At 43.3% G+C, this 20624-nt stretch overlaps 1 protein-coding gene across 1 annotated transcript; it reads left to right on the forward strand.

The window, feature by feature from the left end:
• The first annotated feature begins 10309 nt into the window (after nucleotides 1-10309).
• Nucleotides 10310-14639, forward strand: AARD (alanine and arginine rich domain containing protein). The gene is made up of 2 exons (XM_063131324.1): nucleotides 10310-10546; nucleotides 14326-14639. The coding sequence occupies exons 1-2, from the start codon at nucleotides 10310-10312 to the stop codon at nucleotides 14464-14466; spliced, it is 378 nt and encodes a 125-aa protein (XP_062987394.1). The 3' UTR covers nucleotides 14467-14639.
• The last annotated feature ends 5985 nt before the right edge of the window (nucleotides 14640-20624 follow it).

Genomic DNA, 20624 nt, shown 5'->3' on the forward strand with positions numbered 1-20624 from the left:
AGAATGGACCGCACGGGCTAAGCGGCGCACGCGGCGGACGTAGGATTGACGTTAACCAATGAGACGGAGCCGAAAGCGTTTTATTGGCTGAGGAACGTGCTATGAGGAGGCGGGGTTATTGCAGGCGAGTGAGTGAAGCAAGAGGACGTGCGATTTGTGCCTGGCGCATGCGCAGTTTTCCCTCTATCCTATTTTCAGGTGGGGGTAGGGGAATGCATAGTGTCTTGTGCAGTTTGGATTTCTAGTTTTCGCTATTATTTTCTAGAAACAAGGGAGTATAGTAAGCCGTATTGTGAGATGATATTCTACATTGCAAAAATGTTTCTTAGTGCAAGAGCTGTGCAAGTTTTTGAGTTACACAGAGCTCTTTTTCTGTTTTAAAGGAATCTGTAGAGCATTATCAGTGCAAATCCAATACATACCTACTCAGAAATCCATATTTTATCATTTATGCTGTACCTTATGGTTTTGCTACTGGGTGGTATAGAAGTTAAATAAATAAATCCCATTAAGTGAAATGAAGTTTTCTCCCAGATAAGTATGTGTAGGTTTTCAGCCTTATGTGAATAGGAAAGCACAAGTTGTTTTTAAATTAATTTAATTGTTATAATGTTCAAATCACACTTATTTTAGTTTTCTAGGTACAGAATGTAGCAGGTTAAAGATTCTTGGAGACTTTTTGCTGTTCAAGAGCTCTGTGTTTGCAATTGTAACAGCTGTGTAAGTCAGCTCTGTTTGTTAGTTTAATATAAATGCTTGTTGTGTCCCCCTTTACCTGTTAGTCCTAAACTGAAGTCTCTAGTTTTCTGAGAATCTAGGATTCTGGAATTTTCTGCCAATGCCCATTGCTCAATACCAAAGCCTTTTGTTTAATCGGAAATGGAGGTTGCATCAGATAGGCAAGATTGTATTATCTGCTGAAGACAGATTGTTCTAAATTACTTTTGATAAGTTGAATCAGTGCTTAAAGAGACAAGGTTTCTCTTTTAATTTGGGGAATGTGATTGAATTTAAAGGTAGTGTGGGCAAAAAAACTGCAAGTTTCATTTTTAAGAAAATGTTCACAAAGCAAAATCCAAACAAGTTATCAAACTTCCATGTCTTCCCAAATTATCTGTTAGTTCTTGGGGAGGGGAAAGAAATATATATGGGGAAATAACTATATAACCATATTCTTATGTCAGTATATATAAGGTGTTCAGCTATTAGGAAATCTGAAAGCTCCATCCAACTAGCGTTTTATTGCACGTTCGTTACTGGGCACTCACGGATTCCTCGGAGGTAGTTCACATGATGTTATCTGCCTCTCGTGCCACAAAAAATGAGAAAAACTCTGAAATATTTTTTAAACTGAAGTTGCTGCTCTTTCCTGTGTGTGGGAGAAGCAGTGTGTTCACAACGAGGGACTGAATGGCCCTCATGCACCTTGTTTACTTCCTGTTTGAAAACAGGAAGTAACGGAGTGTCCACGAAGAAGCGACGGTAGCCAATGTTTCTTCCAAGGTGTGATGGAGCTTTAAGTTGACTGTGATTGTAACATCATCATCATCACATTTCGATCCCACTTTTTTTCCTCTTGCAAGGAAGCCCAGGGGGGTTACCTGGCCCCCCTCCTCTCCATTTTATTCTCACCACAACCCTGTGAAGTAGGTTAGACTGAGAGTCAGTGACTGGCCCAAAGTCACCCAGTGATCCTCATGGCCGAATGGGAACTAGAACCCAGATCTCCTGAGTTCCAGTCCAATACTCTAACCACTACACCGCCTCTCATCACTTGGAGTCTGCCCTCTCATACATCTAGGGAACATGTCTAGCCACACGGTCAGCCCAAGACATTTTGCTGCCTGAGACAAAGCGGAAGATGTCTCCCCCGCCCCCCACAACCAAACTATTCCATGTACTGGCAGTTGAGTCTTAGGGCATGTCTACACCAACCATTGAATCCGGGGCTGGTCTCTTCTGTGTCCCTGTGCATTCATATGACGCACAGGAAATACTGGGGGCAAGCAGGGACAGCCACGGGCTTTCCAAAGCAGGATATTGGGAACCGTGGAAAACCTGTGGTCCCAGCAGCATACCACGGACTGCAAGTGCTGCGGCCACTGCTCCCTCGCCTCTTTCTTTCCTCCTCATGAGTAGCGGGGCTCTGAAAACGGGCACGGAGATGTATGGGGAGGCTCCGTGCCATGGAGAGGGGGAGCGGGTTCGGGTTGAGCTCTGTCTCCTGTTATAAAAAAAAATGGCGGCCACAACATCCATCTTTCTTTCTGGCACTAGTTTGGACGGTGGGGGAGGATTGTGGAAGCAGGTAAGTCTGCGATCCTCCACCCTCCCTCCCTCTACACCCTTAGGTGTAGACATGCCCTTACTTCAACACTGTGAGCGTCCTCCGCTGAACCAGAGGGCAGCAGGCTAGCTGAGGAGGTGCAGGGCAGGCATGGTGCACACACAGCACTGTCTACTTTCTGCTCCTCAACATCTGCCACCTGAGGCAACTGCCTCACTCTGCCTAATGGTAGGGCAGGCCCAGACTGACTGTCATGAACTCATCTCTATGCTGACTTCCTGCAGTTGCTTGGGTATGTGTGCATGTTTCACTACCTCAATAAATCTAAAGCCATTTTTATCCATGACATTGTTGCCCCTTAACCAGGGATTTAAAGGCCCGCTTCCCCGGCGTGTTAACAGCCAATCAAACACACGAGGCTGGAGAATACACTTAATCCATTTACTTCCGATACTGCAGTATGGGGGGTGCTCTCCGGTTCCACAAGATGGAGGCACCCAGAACAAAGGAATCTCACAGTATATATAGGCCCTGACTACAAGAGGGTGTTAGGCCACAGCTAGACCTAAGGTTTATCCTGGGATCATCCAGGGTTTGCCCCTGCCTGAGCACTGGATCCCCTGTGTGTCACCTAGATGAACAGGTTTGACCCCTAGACGATCCAGGGATAAACCTTAGGTCTAGCTATGGCCTTTGTCTCTTTCTAACCCTTCTATTGGTCAGTTCTGGATTAGCAAGTTAAGTTACATTCAATTTTCAAGTTAAGGTGCACAATCTCAATGAGTCATAGGTTACATTCGACGCTCTATTGGTTGAAAGTTTTTCTCTTTGTCTGCTAGGACATGATGTCCACCATTAAGGAATGCAAATCTGGCATATAGCCACATGTAGCCACCCTTTGGCAGAGAAGCCATCTTTAACCCTTGGCACATTACATTCATTAGAGATATGAAACCTCTCTCTGGGGGCATCAAAATGATGTTTGGAAATATTTGTTCTCTTTCACATGAGTTGCAGGGTCTCAACAACAGTGATTGGGCAAGTTCACCTCCCTTTTCTGGAGGGGCCTGCTTTTCATATTAATATGGCGTTTGTTAAAGTCAGTGAGTGATTTTAAATTCAGATATATTATGGGCCTTTCCAAGAAATTGTGCAGCAGCATCAGTGGCAAAGTAGCTAATGCTGTGCTGGTAAAAGTTCCATGATCTGACATCAAGGCATGCATGGTTAGTGAAGACAACTGGCAACAAAAGAAAAATATTGTATGCACAAAACTTTGAGACAATTTGGAAGATTATTTTACAGTTTCTTCCCAGTGTCTGCAGTGTTTTCAGAAAAACTGGTGCCCATTCTTATCCCATTTTTATTTCCGTGTGTGGGTATATATGTATATATTTTTATTAGCTGCTCTCAACAAGGTATTGAGGGTGTGGGGTCTTGGGGGAATCATAAATGATTTGTTGTGAACCATAAGATTCTTCTGTTAGCATGAAAACCCCGATAAAATTGTTAATGATTTTTTTTAACTCGGTGCTGCAATTAATTGGCAGCTATTACGGAAGGAAGATGCAGAACCCAATGTTTTATTTTGTAGAATAAAGTGGCATCAAGAGTGTTATAGCATTTAGATATTTTCATCTAATTAGACAAAGGGAAACATAAAAGGCACAGGAGATGGATTTACAATGTTAAGTAATGTGCGCTGCAATTGTGGAAATTATTTTATTTTTCTATAGCTCTTTTTGATTGTAAAGTAACATTGTACTGTGCATGAGTTTACATTATAATGCTCTAGACACTGTCACATTCATTTCTCTTGAGTCGTACAAAGACAGAAGATGTTTTGTAGAACCCAAGAGAAATTTATTTACTCCATTTTTATTTTTACAAATTCCATTTTGACAGAAGAGCTAACTTTGTTACGGTATTAGAGTGACCATATGGAAAGGAGGACAGGGCTCCTGTATCTTTAACAGTTGTAGAGAAAAGGCAATTTCAGCAGGTGTCATTTGTAAGCATGCAGCACCTGGAAATTCTCTCTTCATCACAACAGTTAAAGCTGCAGGAGCCCTGCTTTCTTTTGTATCTGGTCACGCTAGTATAGCTCCTGCAGCTTTAACTGTTATGATGAAAATCACCATGTGCTGCATGCATACAAATGACACCTGCTGAAATTCCCTTTTCTATAAAACTGTTAAAGATACAGGAACTCTGTCCTCCTGTTCATGCGGTCACTCTAGTTAATGTTGGTAAATAAAAAGGCTAAACAAATTCAGTTTAGGGCGCAATCCTCTGCAATGCTTGAATAGAAAAGGTCTTACAACATGGCTGGCTGGGGAATGCTGTGAGTTGTTGGACTTTGTCCACACATGCATGGGATTCCACTCCTAGTAATTCTTCATCTTGTAGCTCTCAAATCAATTTAAAGACCAGGAAGATGGTTTTGCCGTTTAGTGGATCTTATGACATCCAGTCCCAGGAGTAAGAGTAATAACTCTGGCCCAGAAGCATACATCAGCACACCTGTGTCATCTGGCTACAACATCCATGTTCTTCTAAAGGCCAATGTTTAAAGTGTGAATTGGTTGTGGAAATGGCCATATAACTGATTTGCTTAAAGTGCAAGCCTATGCATTTTTGGCCAGAAAAGAAGACCTACAAGTTGCAGGCCCTTTTTCCTGTCTAAACATACATAGGTGTACACCCTTATAAGTATAATTCATTGCCACATCATTACTGGTAGATTAATGCAAAACGTGCCCTCACTTCAGTGCTTTAAATTATTTTGTTGGACAGCGAATAAGGGATTGCTTGGACACTGCTAAATGTATTGGCTGTTCTCCATACACTATGGGCTCATCTACACCAAGCCGGATATTCCACTATGAAAGCAGTATATAAAAGGCAGAAGCCACACCAATATAGCGATATGAAAATGGTATATGGTATGTGTCAAAGGGCCCCAATAGTGGTCAGTGTACTTCAATACTGCTATAAAGCAGTAGTGTAGCTTCTGCCTTTTATATACCGCTTTCATAGTGGAATATCCGGCTTGGTGTAAATGAGCCCTATATCACTTCAATGGGCTGTGCATGCTTTAAAACAAACAAACGGTTTTATACCAGCATCTCAGAAACAGATGCATTAGCTCCGATAAACTGAAAAGTTCAGAAAGTCTTTCTGTATGCCTCTGATCCTTCCATGTTTTTTTTTTTTTTTAAAAAATCATTCTCAGTTACAGATGCTGTCAGTTCTCAGACACTTTGCCAGATTTTGGCTTGTTTACTGCAACTCTTTCATGTGTTTGTAGGTAAAATGATACAGATCTAGTGTGGAAAGGGTACAACAAGTGACCACAGTGGGGCAGGGGGGATGTAAGACTTCAGAAAAACCACAACGGTTAAATAAATGTAATAAAGAATATTAAACATTAGCTGTTTTTATGGTTTTAAGTTTTGTTTATTGATTGTTAATGTTCAGTCTTTTAATCTTTGTAAACCGCCCAGAGAAGGACTATGGGGTGGTATATAAATGTAATAAAATAAAGCTGCAGGAGCCCTGCCCTCTTTTGTATCTGGTCACTCTAGTGTAGCTCCTGAAACTTTACCTGTTGTGATGAAGAGGGAATTTCACCAGGTGCTGCATGCCTACAAATGACACCTGCTGAAATCCCTTTTTCTATACAACTGTTGAAGATACAGGAGCCCTGTCCTCCTTTCCATATGGTCACCCTAGTCAGCACAGCACTAATTCAGATGATTGGCCAAGGATAGACTCAGGAACCCTTAGCTCAGCGCACAGCTGCCCCCTTGTGGCAAGTTACAACCATTGCAGTGTGCAGTATCTCCCTGGCCAGGTACTAGATAGAACCCACTGACTCTCTTTAACAGGATGGGATATATTAATCTCTCTAGTTAGACTGGGACTTTTCCTGGGCAGCCATGGTTTTCCTGGGTCTGGCATGTTCTAGTTTGATTCCTAGACTGACCCTCCACACACACGTCATAGCTGGTATAATTCCTGGCCCCTGGTTTCTGGCTCCACTTTGAACGCTGTCTACAGCTTAGCTCTGACAATGATCTCTGGTGTTCCTACCAGTAATTCCTTAACTAAATATTAAAAAAAGTTAATAAGAATAATAAAATATGCCTGGTTTCTGCTGCATATTCTAACTGAAATTTCCATGTTTAGAAGCTATATATATAAAAACAGATAGATACACACACACACACACAAAGCTGCCCTGTAACAGAAGTTCTCTGGGCTGTGTTCTCTCTCTCACCCCCCCTCCCTCTCTGTGTGTCTTTAATAGATTTATATGGTGCCTACCATATTTTTAAAAATATAACTTATGCCGTTTACAAGAATATACATTAAGGCTTTGATCCTATGAATGTTTGGACAGGCAAAATGTCCTACAACTCACAGCCTTCCCGTTCTTTATTCTGTCTGTGCATGCTAGGATTGGGCCCTAACATACATTAAAATAAAGCATTTATAAAACATTAAAACAAATACTCAGAATGCCATAATTAGCAGGCAAACTGGGCAGCACGTGCTAGGCAATCAGGGAAGGCTTGGGGTAAAGAGATAGGTCTAATCTGTTTATCAAATTAGATAGATTACAAGATTAGATACAGTGCATCTTCAAGGGTCCTTTTCCATGAGCCTCTGCCAAAGGAAGTGAGGCAGGTGGCTACCAGGAGGAGGGCCTTCTCTGCTGTGGCACCCCGGCTGTGGAATGAGCTCCCTAGAAAGGTTCACCTAGCACCTACATTATCCTCTATTAGACGCCAGGTGAAGACCATTTTATTTTCCCAGTATTTAAATAGTTTATCAGCTTAGTCTTTTAACTTTGCTGTTTTAAATCTGTATTTTAAATCTCTGCATTGCTGCTTGGTTTTATTCTGGTTGTACTTTTATATTGTGTTTTAAGTTTTATATTTTAAATTGTACTTTATGGTTTTAATTTTTATGAACCAGCCAGAGAGCTATGGCTATTGGGCAATATAGAAATGCAGTAAAAAGAAATAAAAATAGTTACGTAGATGGATGGATGGATAGATACCACCTTATAACAGAAGTTCCCTGGGTAGCTTACATGATAAAAGCAAGAATCAGTGGATGGCTCTAGGACTTATGACGTGGCATTTGCTCCATGTGTATGCTGAATTTCATTTCCCTATCAGGGATTTGAACAAGGTGCCCAGACTCCAGCTTAGACCACTCTGGAACATGGTTTAACTATCTTTTAGATGCATCGGTTCTCAAAGATGTTGCTCACGAAGAAAACCACTGTACAGGCATAGACTGGGTATTTCCACATGAGACTTTGGCTGTGTTCAGACATCACTTTAAGCCATGATGTGTTTGTTAATAAGCAGCTCACTGTAGCTTATTTTGAAAAGAAGCTACTGTCGTCGTCCCCACTATCAGATAAATAAGCTACAGTGCGTAGCTTATGTTACTGTGTATCATCTGAGTCATCCCCCTACCCGGTTGCTGTCCTCCTGCCCTGGCACTGTTTCACCTATTGACAACATTGCAGCCGCCTATTTTAATGATATTCCAATGAGAAGGGAGAGGTGTGGGGTAAAGTACAGGGGCTTAATCCCGTGCTTCCAGCATCACCTTGGCAAGGGGTGGGGGTGACTCTAAAGTGCTGGAAGTTTGCAAGATTGAGACAAAACTTCACCTGATGCACCATCAAAACCTTGCGTAATTACACTCAAAGAGAAATGAAACTACTCTTGTCAGGGATACCTCCTCCCAACAGAAAAAGTCCTGGCCTCTAAGCTTGACTTTGTTACCTTACCTCTGTAGGCTTCAAACTTGCACAGTCCTCTGTTTAAAAATAAAGTACCCTAAGAATGGATCGCCCTGGGGCACTGAAGTTGCTCATCCACATTTAGCACCTGAACAGCAGACTGAGTGGGCACACAACTTAACTCATCATAGTTTTCCCCACTATAATGAGATGTATTACATTTCTATTTAAAGTATACTCATCATTTCTGCACTTACATCCAGAACTAACAATTAGCATATGTATTTCATCTTTTTTGGCTATGCATAAGTGGCTGCTGCCACCCTAGCCGTGGTTAGCCGCTGCTGGAGTTTAAATGGATCATTGATGTAATCCACCAACTTCTTTCCCAAATGACTGCTTTTACAGAAATATATGTCTTCTAAAAACACACACACACACACCTCACGTGCATATCTTTCTCAGTACAAGGAGCTAAAGTTATTTGTGGAAGGTCTAATCAAACCTTTTCCTTTTGTATTCTTGAGCCTTGTTTCTAAGAGCCATTCACCAGAAACAATCCGTTCACACGCAGTTCAACATTCCTATCCCTGCCAACAAAACCCCACCAGCCTCCTGCAAGAAGAAGAGAAAAATCTGCTGACATTGATAAAGAATTTGAGAACGGGCTCCTACAGTTTGTGCTGTTCCTTTCTTCCAGTTTATAGTCTGGGAACATTATCTCCACTTCATTTCCACAACAAAGGCGGCTAAATTCTTCCCTTAAAAAGATCTGGCGGTTCATGCTGTCCTTGGTGTTTTGCATCATAATTGCGTTTGTGTACTTGTCAGCTTTTTTATTAGCTCCAAACTATCTGGGGTGCCCGATGAAAAAGGACAAATGTGTGACAAGTTACTATAGTTTCTTTTGTGGCTTTGCAATTTGCAGAGTGCACGGCTTGAAAACAAAAAACAAAGTGAGGTTTGACCTATATCCTAAATCATGGCAAAGGCAAGGGTGGAGGGACCCTACTGTTTACCTGTCCTACATAATGGGGATAGTTTAAAAGTCCACACTCTGCCCTACCTCCATTTCTTTTTTAACAAGAGGTAAGCCAAGTCACACAACCAAATTGCTATGTTATTAAGTATGTGAGTTGCATGGATCAGGACCAGGTTTGGCACGTGATGAAGCATTAGGTACGGGCCTAAAGCTCCATACACACTTACAGGATGTTGAATTGTTCTAAATATGTGACTTCTGGATTATGGAGAAACATATCTTTTGAAGTTTAACTTTGGGAGTTCTTTGAGAGCATCCCATCCGATCCCTAGAAAATTGCTCACTTGCTTGCTCAGTACTATTCTGTGTAACCTAATTCAATGAATGCAAAACAGGGCCTCCCTCCGAAACCCATTTTCAGTGCCAAGAGGCAACCCTGAAACACAATAAGGAAGAGAGTATTCTTGGGCACATGCAGAGTGCACGCCCATACACACACACACACACTCTACTGAAGTAAACACCAACTTCCACACTTGTGGAAATCGGCTTCTAGAAAAGATGGCACAGAATAGAAGCCAGTTTTTAATACTGGCACCACTTCTTTTAGAAATGAAGCATTCACTTTTTATGAATGAACTTCGGTGGAAGGGAAAATGTCACCTTTCCTTCTAAGGGAGATTTGCCCCAGGTTCCAGTTCTAGAAAGTCAGTTAGGAACAGCCACTTTCCTGAGGCCTTCAAGGACCAGGCTGTTGAGAGCTGAGAATTCCTTGCAGATATGATACCCAACATTGTTCTTATGTGGAATTCTCTTGTCTTCGAATGGATTTTGGATTCTATAGAGCTGTTACGATTATTACCACCACGTAGCGAACAGCTGGGAGAGCCTTGGATAGCTGTCAGGAGGAAAGCAGGAGAGACATTAGAATGAGCAGAATTTTTAAAAATACTAAGTGGCCTCATTTCTCGTAGGGAGCAAATTTCCTCCGGAGGTTGTGCCTTTCCTCTGATCCCAGCAGGGCTTGGGGAAGGTGAGGGGAATTCCCACAGTGAGACATGTTGCTGCCTCCCCTCTTGAACTCCCACTTTCTCTGCAATGATATAGGGGGGTGGGGGGTGGAGATTTCCCGGCAGAAAGAAAGAACCTCAGTCGCCCAGGGCTAGGAAACAAAAGGCATGGTGAAGAGGAGGGCCGGCTGGCTGGCTGGCTGGCTGGCTGGCGCAGCTCTCCTCCCTGGGGCTTCTTCCTCTCCATCCCGGGGCCCGGCCCGATGGAGGCGAGGAGGAGCGCGGAGAAGGGCCCCTGCGAGGACGCCTTCTCCAGCTTGCTGCTGGAGGACGTGAAGCACCGGCTGCGCCAAGCGTTTCGGGGGCAGCGAGGCCCCCCTCCCCACCGGCCCAGGCCTCTTGAAAGTAGGGGCGGTGGCAGCAGGAGAGCAGCGGCCGCTCAGGAGGAGCTGCGCAGGGCGCACGTAGAGGGAGCCATTGCTTGGCTGCGGGTGGAGCTGGTGAGTGCAGAAGGCCGGGGAAGAAGCGGCGGGCGGGCGGGCGCGCGCGCGCGCAGGGATGCGCTCCCCAAGGGAGGCTGGTGGCTCCGACTTCGGCGGGGCTGCGAATCCATTCTGCGTTTTAGTCAGAACCAGCCGGAACTCTGAAGGAGCTCTCCAAGGCGCTGAATTGGAGGGAGGGATAGGGTTCAGTTCCCTGGAGAGCCCCTTTAGAATTCGGGCTGGTTCTGGCTGAAACCCCGAATGGATTCGCAGCCCCGCTGAAGTCGGAGCCACCAGCCTCCATTGGTGCCTCCCCTAGGAGGAGAGTTTACAGCGTCTGGGACTTGGCTTAGAAAAAAAGCGGGGGACGGGGGACACCTGACACAGGCATACAAAATGCTGCTCTTCGACTTGTTCTTAAATAATCTGGAATTCGGAGCAAGCAGTGAAGCGCATTTGCTGATGACACCAAATTATTGGTGGGATTGCAAAGAGCTCCAAAAGGATGTCTCCAAACTGGGAAAATGGGAGTCAAACTGGGAGATGGGCATCAACTCAGTAAAGAAGAGAAAGCGGAGCGGAGGAATCTGTGGTCAATTTCCCCAGTGGAGGAATGTAAAAAATGGGGTCCCAAAGGGATCTGTATTGGGACCAATTCTTTTCAACTTATTCATAAATGGTCTGGAATTAGGAGTGAGCAGTGAAGTGGCCAAGTTTGCTGATGACACCCAATTGTTTAGTGTGGTTAAAACAAAAAAGTGAAAGACTGGGCATCCAAATGGCAAATGTGGTTCGAAGTAAGCAAGTGTTAAGTGATGCACATTAGGGCAAAAAAATCCCAACGTCAAGTATAAAGGGATCTGAGCTTGTGGTCCATCTAGTCTAGCATTCTGTTCACACAGCTCCCCACAGGAAGCCCACAAGCAGGACATGAGTGCAAGAGCACTCGCCCACCCATGTCCCCCAGCAACTGGTGTACATAGGCATCCTGCCTCTGATACTGGATGTAGCACAGAGCCATCAGGACTAGTAGCCACTGATAGCCTTCTCCATGAATTTGTCTAACCTCCTTTTGAAGCCGTACAATTTGTTTTGGAGTACAACTCCCAGCAGCCCAAGCCTGCAAGGACAATGGTCAGGATTATGGGAGTTGAAGTCCAAAACACATGGAGAGCCCCAGTTTGCCTACCACCGACTGTCACGGCAAAAACAACAAAGAGTCTTGTGGCTTCCAACACCTTTATTGTCATGTAAGTTTTCATGGACTTCAATCCACATGCACGAAAGCATGTGCAGTGAAGCATCTGTTAATCTTTAAGATGTCACAAGATTCTGTGTGACATTAATGCAGGACATTCTTGTCACCTAGGCACTTGTGATGGAATATGTGAATCATTCTGTCACCAAGCAGAGCAACAGTTTTGCAGCTATTTCAGACTTTTTAAAACTTTTTTTTTGCTAGTGTTTACACATCTATTTTATTTATTTATTTATTTATTTCATTACATTTCTATACCGCCCAATAGCCGGAGCACTCTGGGCGGTTCACAAAAATTAAAAACATTCAAAGTATAAAACAACAGCATAAAACCATAATATAAAATACAATATAAAAGCTCAACCAGATAAAAACAGCAGCAATGCAAAATTACAAATTTAAAACACCAAGTTAAAATTTATTTATAGACTGTTAAAATGCTGGGAGAATAAAAAGGTCTTCACCTGGTGTCTAAAAGCATTTAATGTAGGTGCCAAGCGAACCTCCTTAGGGAGCTCATTCCACAGCCGGGGTGCCACAGCAGAGAAGGCCCTCCTCCTGGTAGCCACCTGCCTCACTTCCTTTGGCAGGGGCTAGCGGAGAAGGACCCCTGAGGATGACCTTAGGGTCCAGGCAGGTACATATGGGAGGAGGCGTTCCTTCAGATAACCTGGCCCCAAGCCGTTTAGGGCTTTAAATGTTAATACTAGCACATCCAGGCTTGCAAACCTGTGCATGCTTATACGGGGGGGGGGGGGAAGTCCTATAAACTCCTAGCAGGTCTTATACAACTTTTTTTTTTTGTTTAAACATTGCATAGGATTGCATCCTAAGTATTGCAGAATATAAAATGGTGCTTAGCCTGACCTCAGAGATGAAAAGCAAAGTCCTCAGCTAGCTGCTAAGTGGCAACTTTATTTTATTTATTTCATTTCATTTCTCTACTGCCCAAAAGCTGTACTTCTCTGGGCAGTTCTATTATCTCTCCCCATCCTCATGTATCACACTAATTTAAAAATTGCAGGTACCAACCTATTCACACTTTGCTACTACTGTCACAAATAGCAACTAATCCCCTGCTGAACAATATCTGTTTACAATAGAAGGACAAAGCTGTGGAGTGAGTGAGCTGCTAGATCAGGGCAGACTTTTGTGCAGGAACACTTTTTACTTTGCAGGAACCTCGTTTCCTTGCAACCTAATTAAAGTAAACTTTACTAAATCCTTATTTCTTTTGATGAGATCCCTAGATTGAACAAAGAGAAATACTCCCTCACTCCTCTGTTCAGCTTTAATCAAAGCAACATGAGACATCTAAATATCTTTGCATTTAGAAATGTGATCTGAATGAAGGCAAATGTTAAAATTACTGCCTGGGTTTTATTTTTCTCATGGGTTCAGTAGCTAGTTGGTTCTGGAATTAAATGCATTGTTCAGCTCTTCCATCTTTTTTCTATCCAGGCAACGCTGTCACAGGACCCAACTTCTTGGCTCGCCGCTCCGACCATGTTACTCCGCTTCTGAAATCTCTTCATTGGCTTCCAGTTCACTTCAGAATCCAATATAAACTTCTCCTGTTAACCTTCAAAGCTTTTCACGGTCTAGCTCCTTCCTATCTCTCCTCTCTCATCTCACACTATTGCCCCGCTCGTGCTCTTCGCTCCTCTGATGCCATGTTTCTCGCCTGCCCAAGGGCCTCCACTTCCCTTGCTCGGCTTCGTCCATTCTCTTCTGCTGCCCCTTACGCCTGGAACGCTCTTCCAGAACATTTGAGAACTACAAGTTCAACCGCAGCTTTTAAAGCTCAACTAAAAACTTTTCTTTTTCCTAAAGCTTTTAAAACTTGATGTTGTGCAGACTTCTACTGTTATTTTCTACTGTTAGTTTTACCCTACCCTGTGCCTGTTTACCCTACCCTGTACCTGTTTGCATTCTCTTCCCCTCCTTATTATTTTACTATGATTTTATTAGATTGTAAGCCTATGCGGCAGGGTCTTGCTATTTACTGTTTTACTCTGTACAGCACCATGTACACTGATGGTGCTATATAAATAATAATAATAATAATAATAATAATAATAATAATAATAACATCAGTCACACCATCAAGGGATCTTTCAACTGCATCCTTATATAATTTGTGTTACATGCCACTCCTGACTGTCTATTGCTAAGTTTTAATAAACACATATACATAATACATATCTTATTTTTTTCACCACTTTTTTTCAACTGCACATTATCAGATTTCCAACTGCACATTTTTTCCCAACTGCACATTTTGTGTCCAACTGCACACTAAAAAAAAAAAAAAAAAAAACCTGACACACCACATACATTTGTACTGTCCATACTTTGAAAATCTGCACTGGGTTTGTCTTACCCAGTGCCGAGGGAAATACACTCTGTGCTTGCTCAGGGTCATTGCTTTCCAGGACAGAGCTGCGACACTGAAAATATGCCAGGGCTGATCACTTGTATTAATTGAGCCCTTCTGATTGTCTGCTAAAAACAATGATCCTCTTTTGTTTCTTTATAGCTGGAGATGAAGTCCCAGAACCGCAAGCTTGCCAAAACCCTGCTGGATTTAAGCATGGAAATACAGAGGCTGAGAAATGAAACTGACATGTCCGCAGCTCTAGAATCAAAGACGCTAAGCATCCCTGCAAGCCCAGAATAATAATCCGCACTTTCAAGGCATAAAGTCTGAAGATGCATCAGTGATTCTGACAAAATTTGAAGATTACGTTGCACAGCTGGGTTCAACTTCATAACAGAATATGGCTTGATTCTTAATGAGAACTCCAGTTAACTAGATTGGAGAAAGGGTGTTGTTTATATGTTAGAATTTGATCCCCCCCCCTTTTCCGGGTCTCAACCTAAGGAGAGAAAATAATAGGACATCTACAAAGGTGGGAGTGTACCTTTTGATTTTGAAAGGACTGTCTCATGCTTAATCTGTTTTATCAGAACAATCGCCACAAATCTGTTCTTTACAAAGAGGGGGGAACGAATAAATGAACTAAAGAAAGTTGTGAATTGCAGAACAAACAGCCAATGTGAAAGCAGCCTATATTAGGGTACATCTATGATCAGGTCTCCCGCTTTGTTTTTAAGGGCAAATGCAGCCGCAGTAACAGGATATTGTCACTTGTACAGTTTGCTCTGCAGCTCCAGAATGGGACAATCTGGATAGAAAAATGGTGTGTAGGGAACCCTCCACCACCTGTGCCGTGGCCCTGATCCAACAGTTGCCTATGCACTTTTAAAAACCCACAGGAGAACCAATCAAAGTTTCCCCACCCTTAATTTCATTGCTTTTGCGTTCAGAATCCATACCACTGTGTGTGCTCACACAAAATCGCACTTTGAGCATTCACTCATTTCAATGTTCCTACACTGCAAGAAACGATAACTATACTCTGAATATTTTTCATTTGTAATGTATGTTTTTAAAACAAGTTTCTTGTAGTAGTTTAGACTTCTGTACCAGATTCAATTAAATGTAGGACCTGATAATGAAATAATGAATTCTAATATGCTGAGGATAAATTAATAAAACCCAAGACATAGTGTTTCTAGTGTTACATGTCTAAAATACTTCCAAAGGTCATCTAGATATTTAGAGTGAGGTGTTATCAGTAACCTTAGGATGCCCAATTCTTCTTTTTTTATTTTATTTACTTTGTTTTGGGAGTAGCTGTCTTGGTCCCATGCTGATTAGGGAGGATAGGGGCTGTAGTCCAACACAGGGCACCAGATTGTTGTGGCTGAATAAGGGCTTAATGCAAGCAAGGTCATGTGATCTGGATAAGGGAACTAGGCCTGTGTGGAATGGGAACCCATTTTCCCTGATGGACTATACTCACAGTTAGGGAGTACTGCTTAACATAGCTCCTAGAGAGAGTTTCTATGAGCCTGTCTGACTGTATATTGTAAAAGGGAAGGCTTGTTTTGTACTGGAGTTTTCTACCATGGATGAAACATTCGTCTTTTGCTTCCAGGAAAGCATGAAATATTATTTCTACTAAAATATGTAATAAAGAATAGTGTTTTGTATTTTGTGTGGTGTGCATGTGTTGCATTATTGTTGTACATAAAATAAGCTTTCTTTGACTATGAGACTGTTCAGACGACACACTAAGCCACGGTGGTTAAGCACTTTGAGCAGCTAAAGATAAGGCGTAGCGTGTTGTGTGAACCATAACTTAAGCATGTTGTGTGAACTATTCCTAACCATGGTGGCTACATAACCATGGTTTAAACACGCTCACTAAGCGTTTGCTGCAAAAGGGCTAGTGGCCTAACCATGGCTTAGTGTGTTGTCTGAACAGGCCTTATGTATGAGAGGGTTCAGTTCTGGGGGCAGAGTAGAAGGCCCGCTACAGACAACTAGACCCTGGGCCCATCATGGCCTTGATCCGGCCTTACTGAAGTACATGTGATTTCAGCAGACGTGTATCTTGAACTTCAGGTCTACCCAAATCACATATACAGCAGGATCTGAGGAGCCTGGGTTGAAGAGTGAAAGGTGTGTCCAAGGGTGTGTTTGTATCCAAAACTTTCCTTCCACTCCCACTGATGTCCCCAGTTTTCTCCCTACCCCAAGCCCCTCCACCACCACTTTTCCCTCAACTGGGCTCTAATGCTAGTCCAACTTAGGGTGACCATATGGAAAGGAGAACAGGGTTCCTGTATCTTTAACAGTTATAGAGAAAAGGTAATTTCAGCAGATGTCCTTTGTATGCATGCAGCACCTGGTAAAATTCCCTCTTTAACAATAGTTAAAGATGCAGTAGCTATACTAGAGTGACCAGATACCAAAGAGGGCAGGGCTCCTGCAGCTTTAACCATTGTGATGAAGAGGGAATTTCACCAGGTGCTGCATGCATACAAATGACACCTGCTGAAATGCCCTTTTCTACACAACTGTTAAAGATATAGGAGCCCTGTCCTCTTTTCCATATGGTCACTCTAGAAGAATAGTTGCTGGAAGTAGTGTGCAGACCCAGGTTTAAATACACTGGTCTGTCCCCATCGTGCCTATTTTCGGCCTAAGATTGAATCGCTGTCCAATTATTTCCTGCCACAGACTTACCAAGTAGCAATGGCGAAGCCGCCATTTTGGCATTCCTCAGTGCTTCCACGTTTTGTCAGGACATTGTGGGAATGAACATTAAAGTAGGATTGCAAGGAAGAAGCCACCACAGAGGCAGTCATGGTGCTCTTATTACCTCTGCTCATCCCCACTGCCAGTAAGCTGGCTTGGAGGGCCAGGGAGGTGGAGAGAGACAGATGGGGGAGGCTCAACTGGTATCAGAACTGGCTCACGCATGACCACTTTGCCAGAGACCCTCTCACACTTGGCGCCATCTTTATGCAAACTCCACGGCTCTAAGGGTGGCTATGTGTCCTCTGTTACAGAGGACAGTCCTTGAATGACAGCCAGGAGACCATCCTCTGTTTGAAGGAATCTTGTATTTAAAAGGAAGTACTTCTTCACACAGCACATAGTTAAATTATGGAACTCACTACCACAAGATGTAGTGATGGTCAATTTGGATGGCTTTAAAAGGGGTTTGGATAAATTCATGGAGGCAAAGGCTATCAATGGCTACTAGCCCTGATGGTTGTGTGCTGTCTCCAGTATTCGAGGCAATAAGGCTGAGTGCACCAGTTGCTGGGGAACATGGGTGGGAAGGTGCTGTTGCACCAAGTCCTGCTTGTTCATCCCTGGCCGATGGCTGGTTGGCCACTGTGTGAACAGAGTGCTGGACTAGATGGACCCTTGGTCTGATCCAGCATGATGCTTCTTATGTAAAGGGTTGTCCTCTCCCATTCCAGTTGAAGGCTTTGGCTGTTAGGCAGTACAGAAATGTAATAAATAAACAAATGAATAAAGACAAAGGATCATAAGAACTCCTTGTCCATCAACAGCACCTGCACAGCAAGCTGACCAGGAAGGCACACAGGCCACCTGGTTACGCTCTTCCCAGCTACAGTGAGATGTACTGCATTTCTATTTACATAATAATTTATTTCTAAATTTGCATCTATACATCAAAACTAGCACATGCAAATTTTATGCAAATCACTGCCCTCTGCTGTCCTTTTCTTAATGCTGCATATTCTCTTCTTTGGCATTTCAAGTGGCCACCCTACGGATAAAAACTGAAAGATAGACCTGCATTACAGATGTTTTCGTTCCCAACTAGCCTGCATTTGAAACCTAATGCAGTTGAAGCCCTTAATTAAGAAAAGACAAAAATGGTGGGTACAAATCTCTCTCTCTCTCTCTCTTTTAAAGAGACAGCAAGTGGATCTGTACGAGGAATCCATGCTAGAGGTTTCCTATGTGCGTTTTCACACAAAAATGTGCCAACCTCCAAAGAAAATGCTTTTCTTCATAGACAGTGACACTATAAACCCACAGGGCAAGCGGCACCATTTGTCATACATAAATGGTGAAAAATGTCTGCGGATAAACTTTTTAATTAAAATAGTTCTGCTCACCCTATGGCTGGTGGCAGAGGAAAGGGTGACAAATGCCGACATTTGCAACTCCAAGCTGTTCAGCCCCCAAATGCTGCAAATTAGAAAACAGTGTTAAATCTGAGCAAAAACTGGCTTACGGTCGCCTGTGCGGGGATTATACGTAAATGATGCTTTGAAAAAAAAGTACTGCCACAGAGCTCATAAATGATTATGAGGCCAGCGACGCGTGCATTTACCCATACGCTTATCCATGCTGGGAGCCTGAAATAATACTGCTTATAATAATGTAGGCTGTAATCCAGAAATAAGCTTTGCCAGACAGCCTATTACATCCAGATTTGGTACAGTATGCAAAGTTTGCCGGAGAAGCTGCTTTTGCATTCCAAGATTCGAAGCATTTTGAGCCTCGCGCTGCTGCCAGCGAGCGAAAGGCCTGGTTTCAAATTGGGGATCACGATTGCTTGAGCCTCTGGACTAGCGACTATTAATACGTACAGTCACATGAGATAGAAATTGGAAATCATCAGTAGAAGGCTCTTTCAGACATTCATTTACTTTCATTTTTAAAAACCACACACAATTAAATTGAAACTTTTATTTTCACTCTGAATAAAATTACAATAGCCTATAGAACAATGTCGCATTTCTGGTTGTGGAGGAATCTACAGCATCTTTCACAATGAGCCAGTCAAGGCTGGTGGTTCTGGTCTGGGTTTCAGTCAGAACCAGCCAGGTTCTGAGGTGTGAGGAGTAAATTCACCGCTCTACGGACACCGTTGCAATGGTGGAGGAAGTGGATTTGTGCCTGCAAAGCCCTCCCTTCCAGTATTTATATTTGTTTGCTTGTCAGCAGTGCGCATACGTGCAGATAAACTGCCGCGAAAGGCTTAGGGGACACACCAGTCAAGAACTTTAATGTGTCTCTCTCTCTCCAACATGAACAGAACAAGACACAGGAACCGCCTGGCTCTGCCCAGGTGCTACTAAGTCCAGTGCCACCTAGTGATTAAACCATATAATGACGCTATCCATACAGTGTACATCTGCAGGCCACAGGCATATGCAAGGGGTGTGCCAGGTGTGCCTAGGCACACCCTAATGTCTCAAGCAATGTTCACTTTAAAAAAAAACATCCCTGGGCGCACACCCTAATGAAATGTGTTGTGCATGCCTATGCTGCAGGCTTGTACAGAGAACCCAACCACATGTACAGTTTGAATGTGCACATGCCAAATGTAGATCCCCTCATACCTGTGCTTGGCTCTGTGATTCTGCCACTTCTGGGACATCCACAGAACCAGAGTTGGCCAAGGTCTCAGTCTGACTTAGAAGCTATTGCACCAAATTGGTTAGACTCGTTTCAGAATTATGTGCATTGCAGTGTGGTGATGTGTATTTTTAAAGGTACATTACAGCATCGATGTGTCCTATTTTACAGAGGACAGTCCTCTGTTTGAAGGGCTGCCAGATGATGGTCATCATTCGAGGCAATAAGCCTGTGTGCATCAGTTGCTGGGGAATATGGGTGGGAGGGTGCTGTTGCACCATGTCCTGCTTGTTTATCCCTGGCCGATGGCTGGTTGGCCACTGTGTGAACAGAGTGCTGGACTAGATGGACCCTTGGTCTGATCCAGCATCAGGGCACTTCTTGTGTTCTTATGAAGGTTTCCTCTATTTGAAGGACTGACCAATCCAAGTCTGGCATAATTTTTTTTAAAAAAAACACCTCAGAAGGAAGAGCTAAAGGGCCTTGAAGTTGCCCATCAAAACCTGGACAGCAGCCTGAGCAGGCACATAGGTCACCTGGTCACAGTCCTCCACACAATGCTGAGATGTACTGTATTGTAATAATTATTTCTAAATTTTATACGTATAAATTAGAACATGCAAATTTTATGCAAATAGGTTCCCTCTTCTCCTGCAAAAGTCTTGGTCACTGTAGATCTACTGTCAGCAGTAGAGCCCGAATTGGAGTGTTCCAATGGTGAGGGGTGGGTCAAAGGCGGCCTTCCATCTTCTGGATCCCAAACTCTTTCATTCTCCTGAGGCCCCACAAACAGGACCATCACCATGCCAGCCTGGAGCTGTTGTAGTTAATTCCCCAAATTGGTTTCAAGGGGATTTTTTTTATTTAAAAAAATGGATTTCTGCTGGACTCTTTGTGGTACCTCTCTCCCACACCTTTCATTCTGGCCTACATTAGCCCAGGACCACCCCGGGATAAATGGTAGGTGTAGATTAGGCCTAAGAGCACAATCCTATGCATGTTTAGACAAAAACAAAAACAAAACCTACAACTCATAGCATTCCCCACATACCCACACCAAAATTTTCAAGCAGCAT

This window comes from Elgaria multicarinata, chromosome 7, assembly GCF_023053635.1.
Source record: "Elgaria multicarinata webbii isolate HBS135686 ecotype San Diego chromosome 7, rElgMul1.1.pri, whole genome shotgun sequence".
Classification (NCBI taxonomy): domain Eukaryota; kingdom Metazoa; phylum Chordata; class Lepidosauria; order Squamata; family Anguidae; genus Elgaria; species Elgaria multicarinata.

Excerpts from the sequence above, each read along its gene's own strand:
- AARD (XM_063131324.1), top strand. The coding sequence starts at position 10,310 with ATGGAGGCGAGGAGGAGCGCGGAGAAGGGCCCCTGCGAGGACGCCTTC. Across the intron at positions 10,547-14,325 it reads CTTGGCTGCGGGTGGAGCTG|CTGGAGATGAAGTCCCAGAA; the intron begins GTGAGTGCAGAA and ends GTTTCTTTATAG.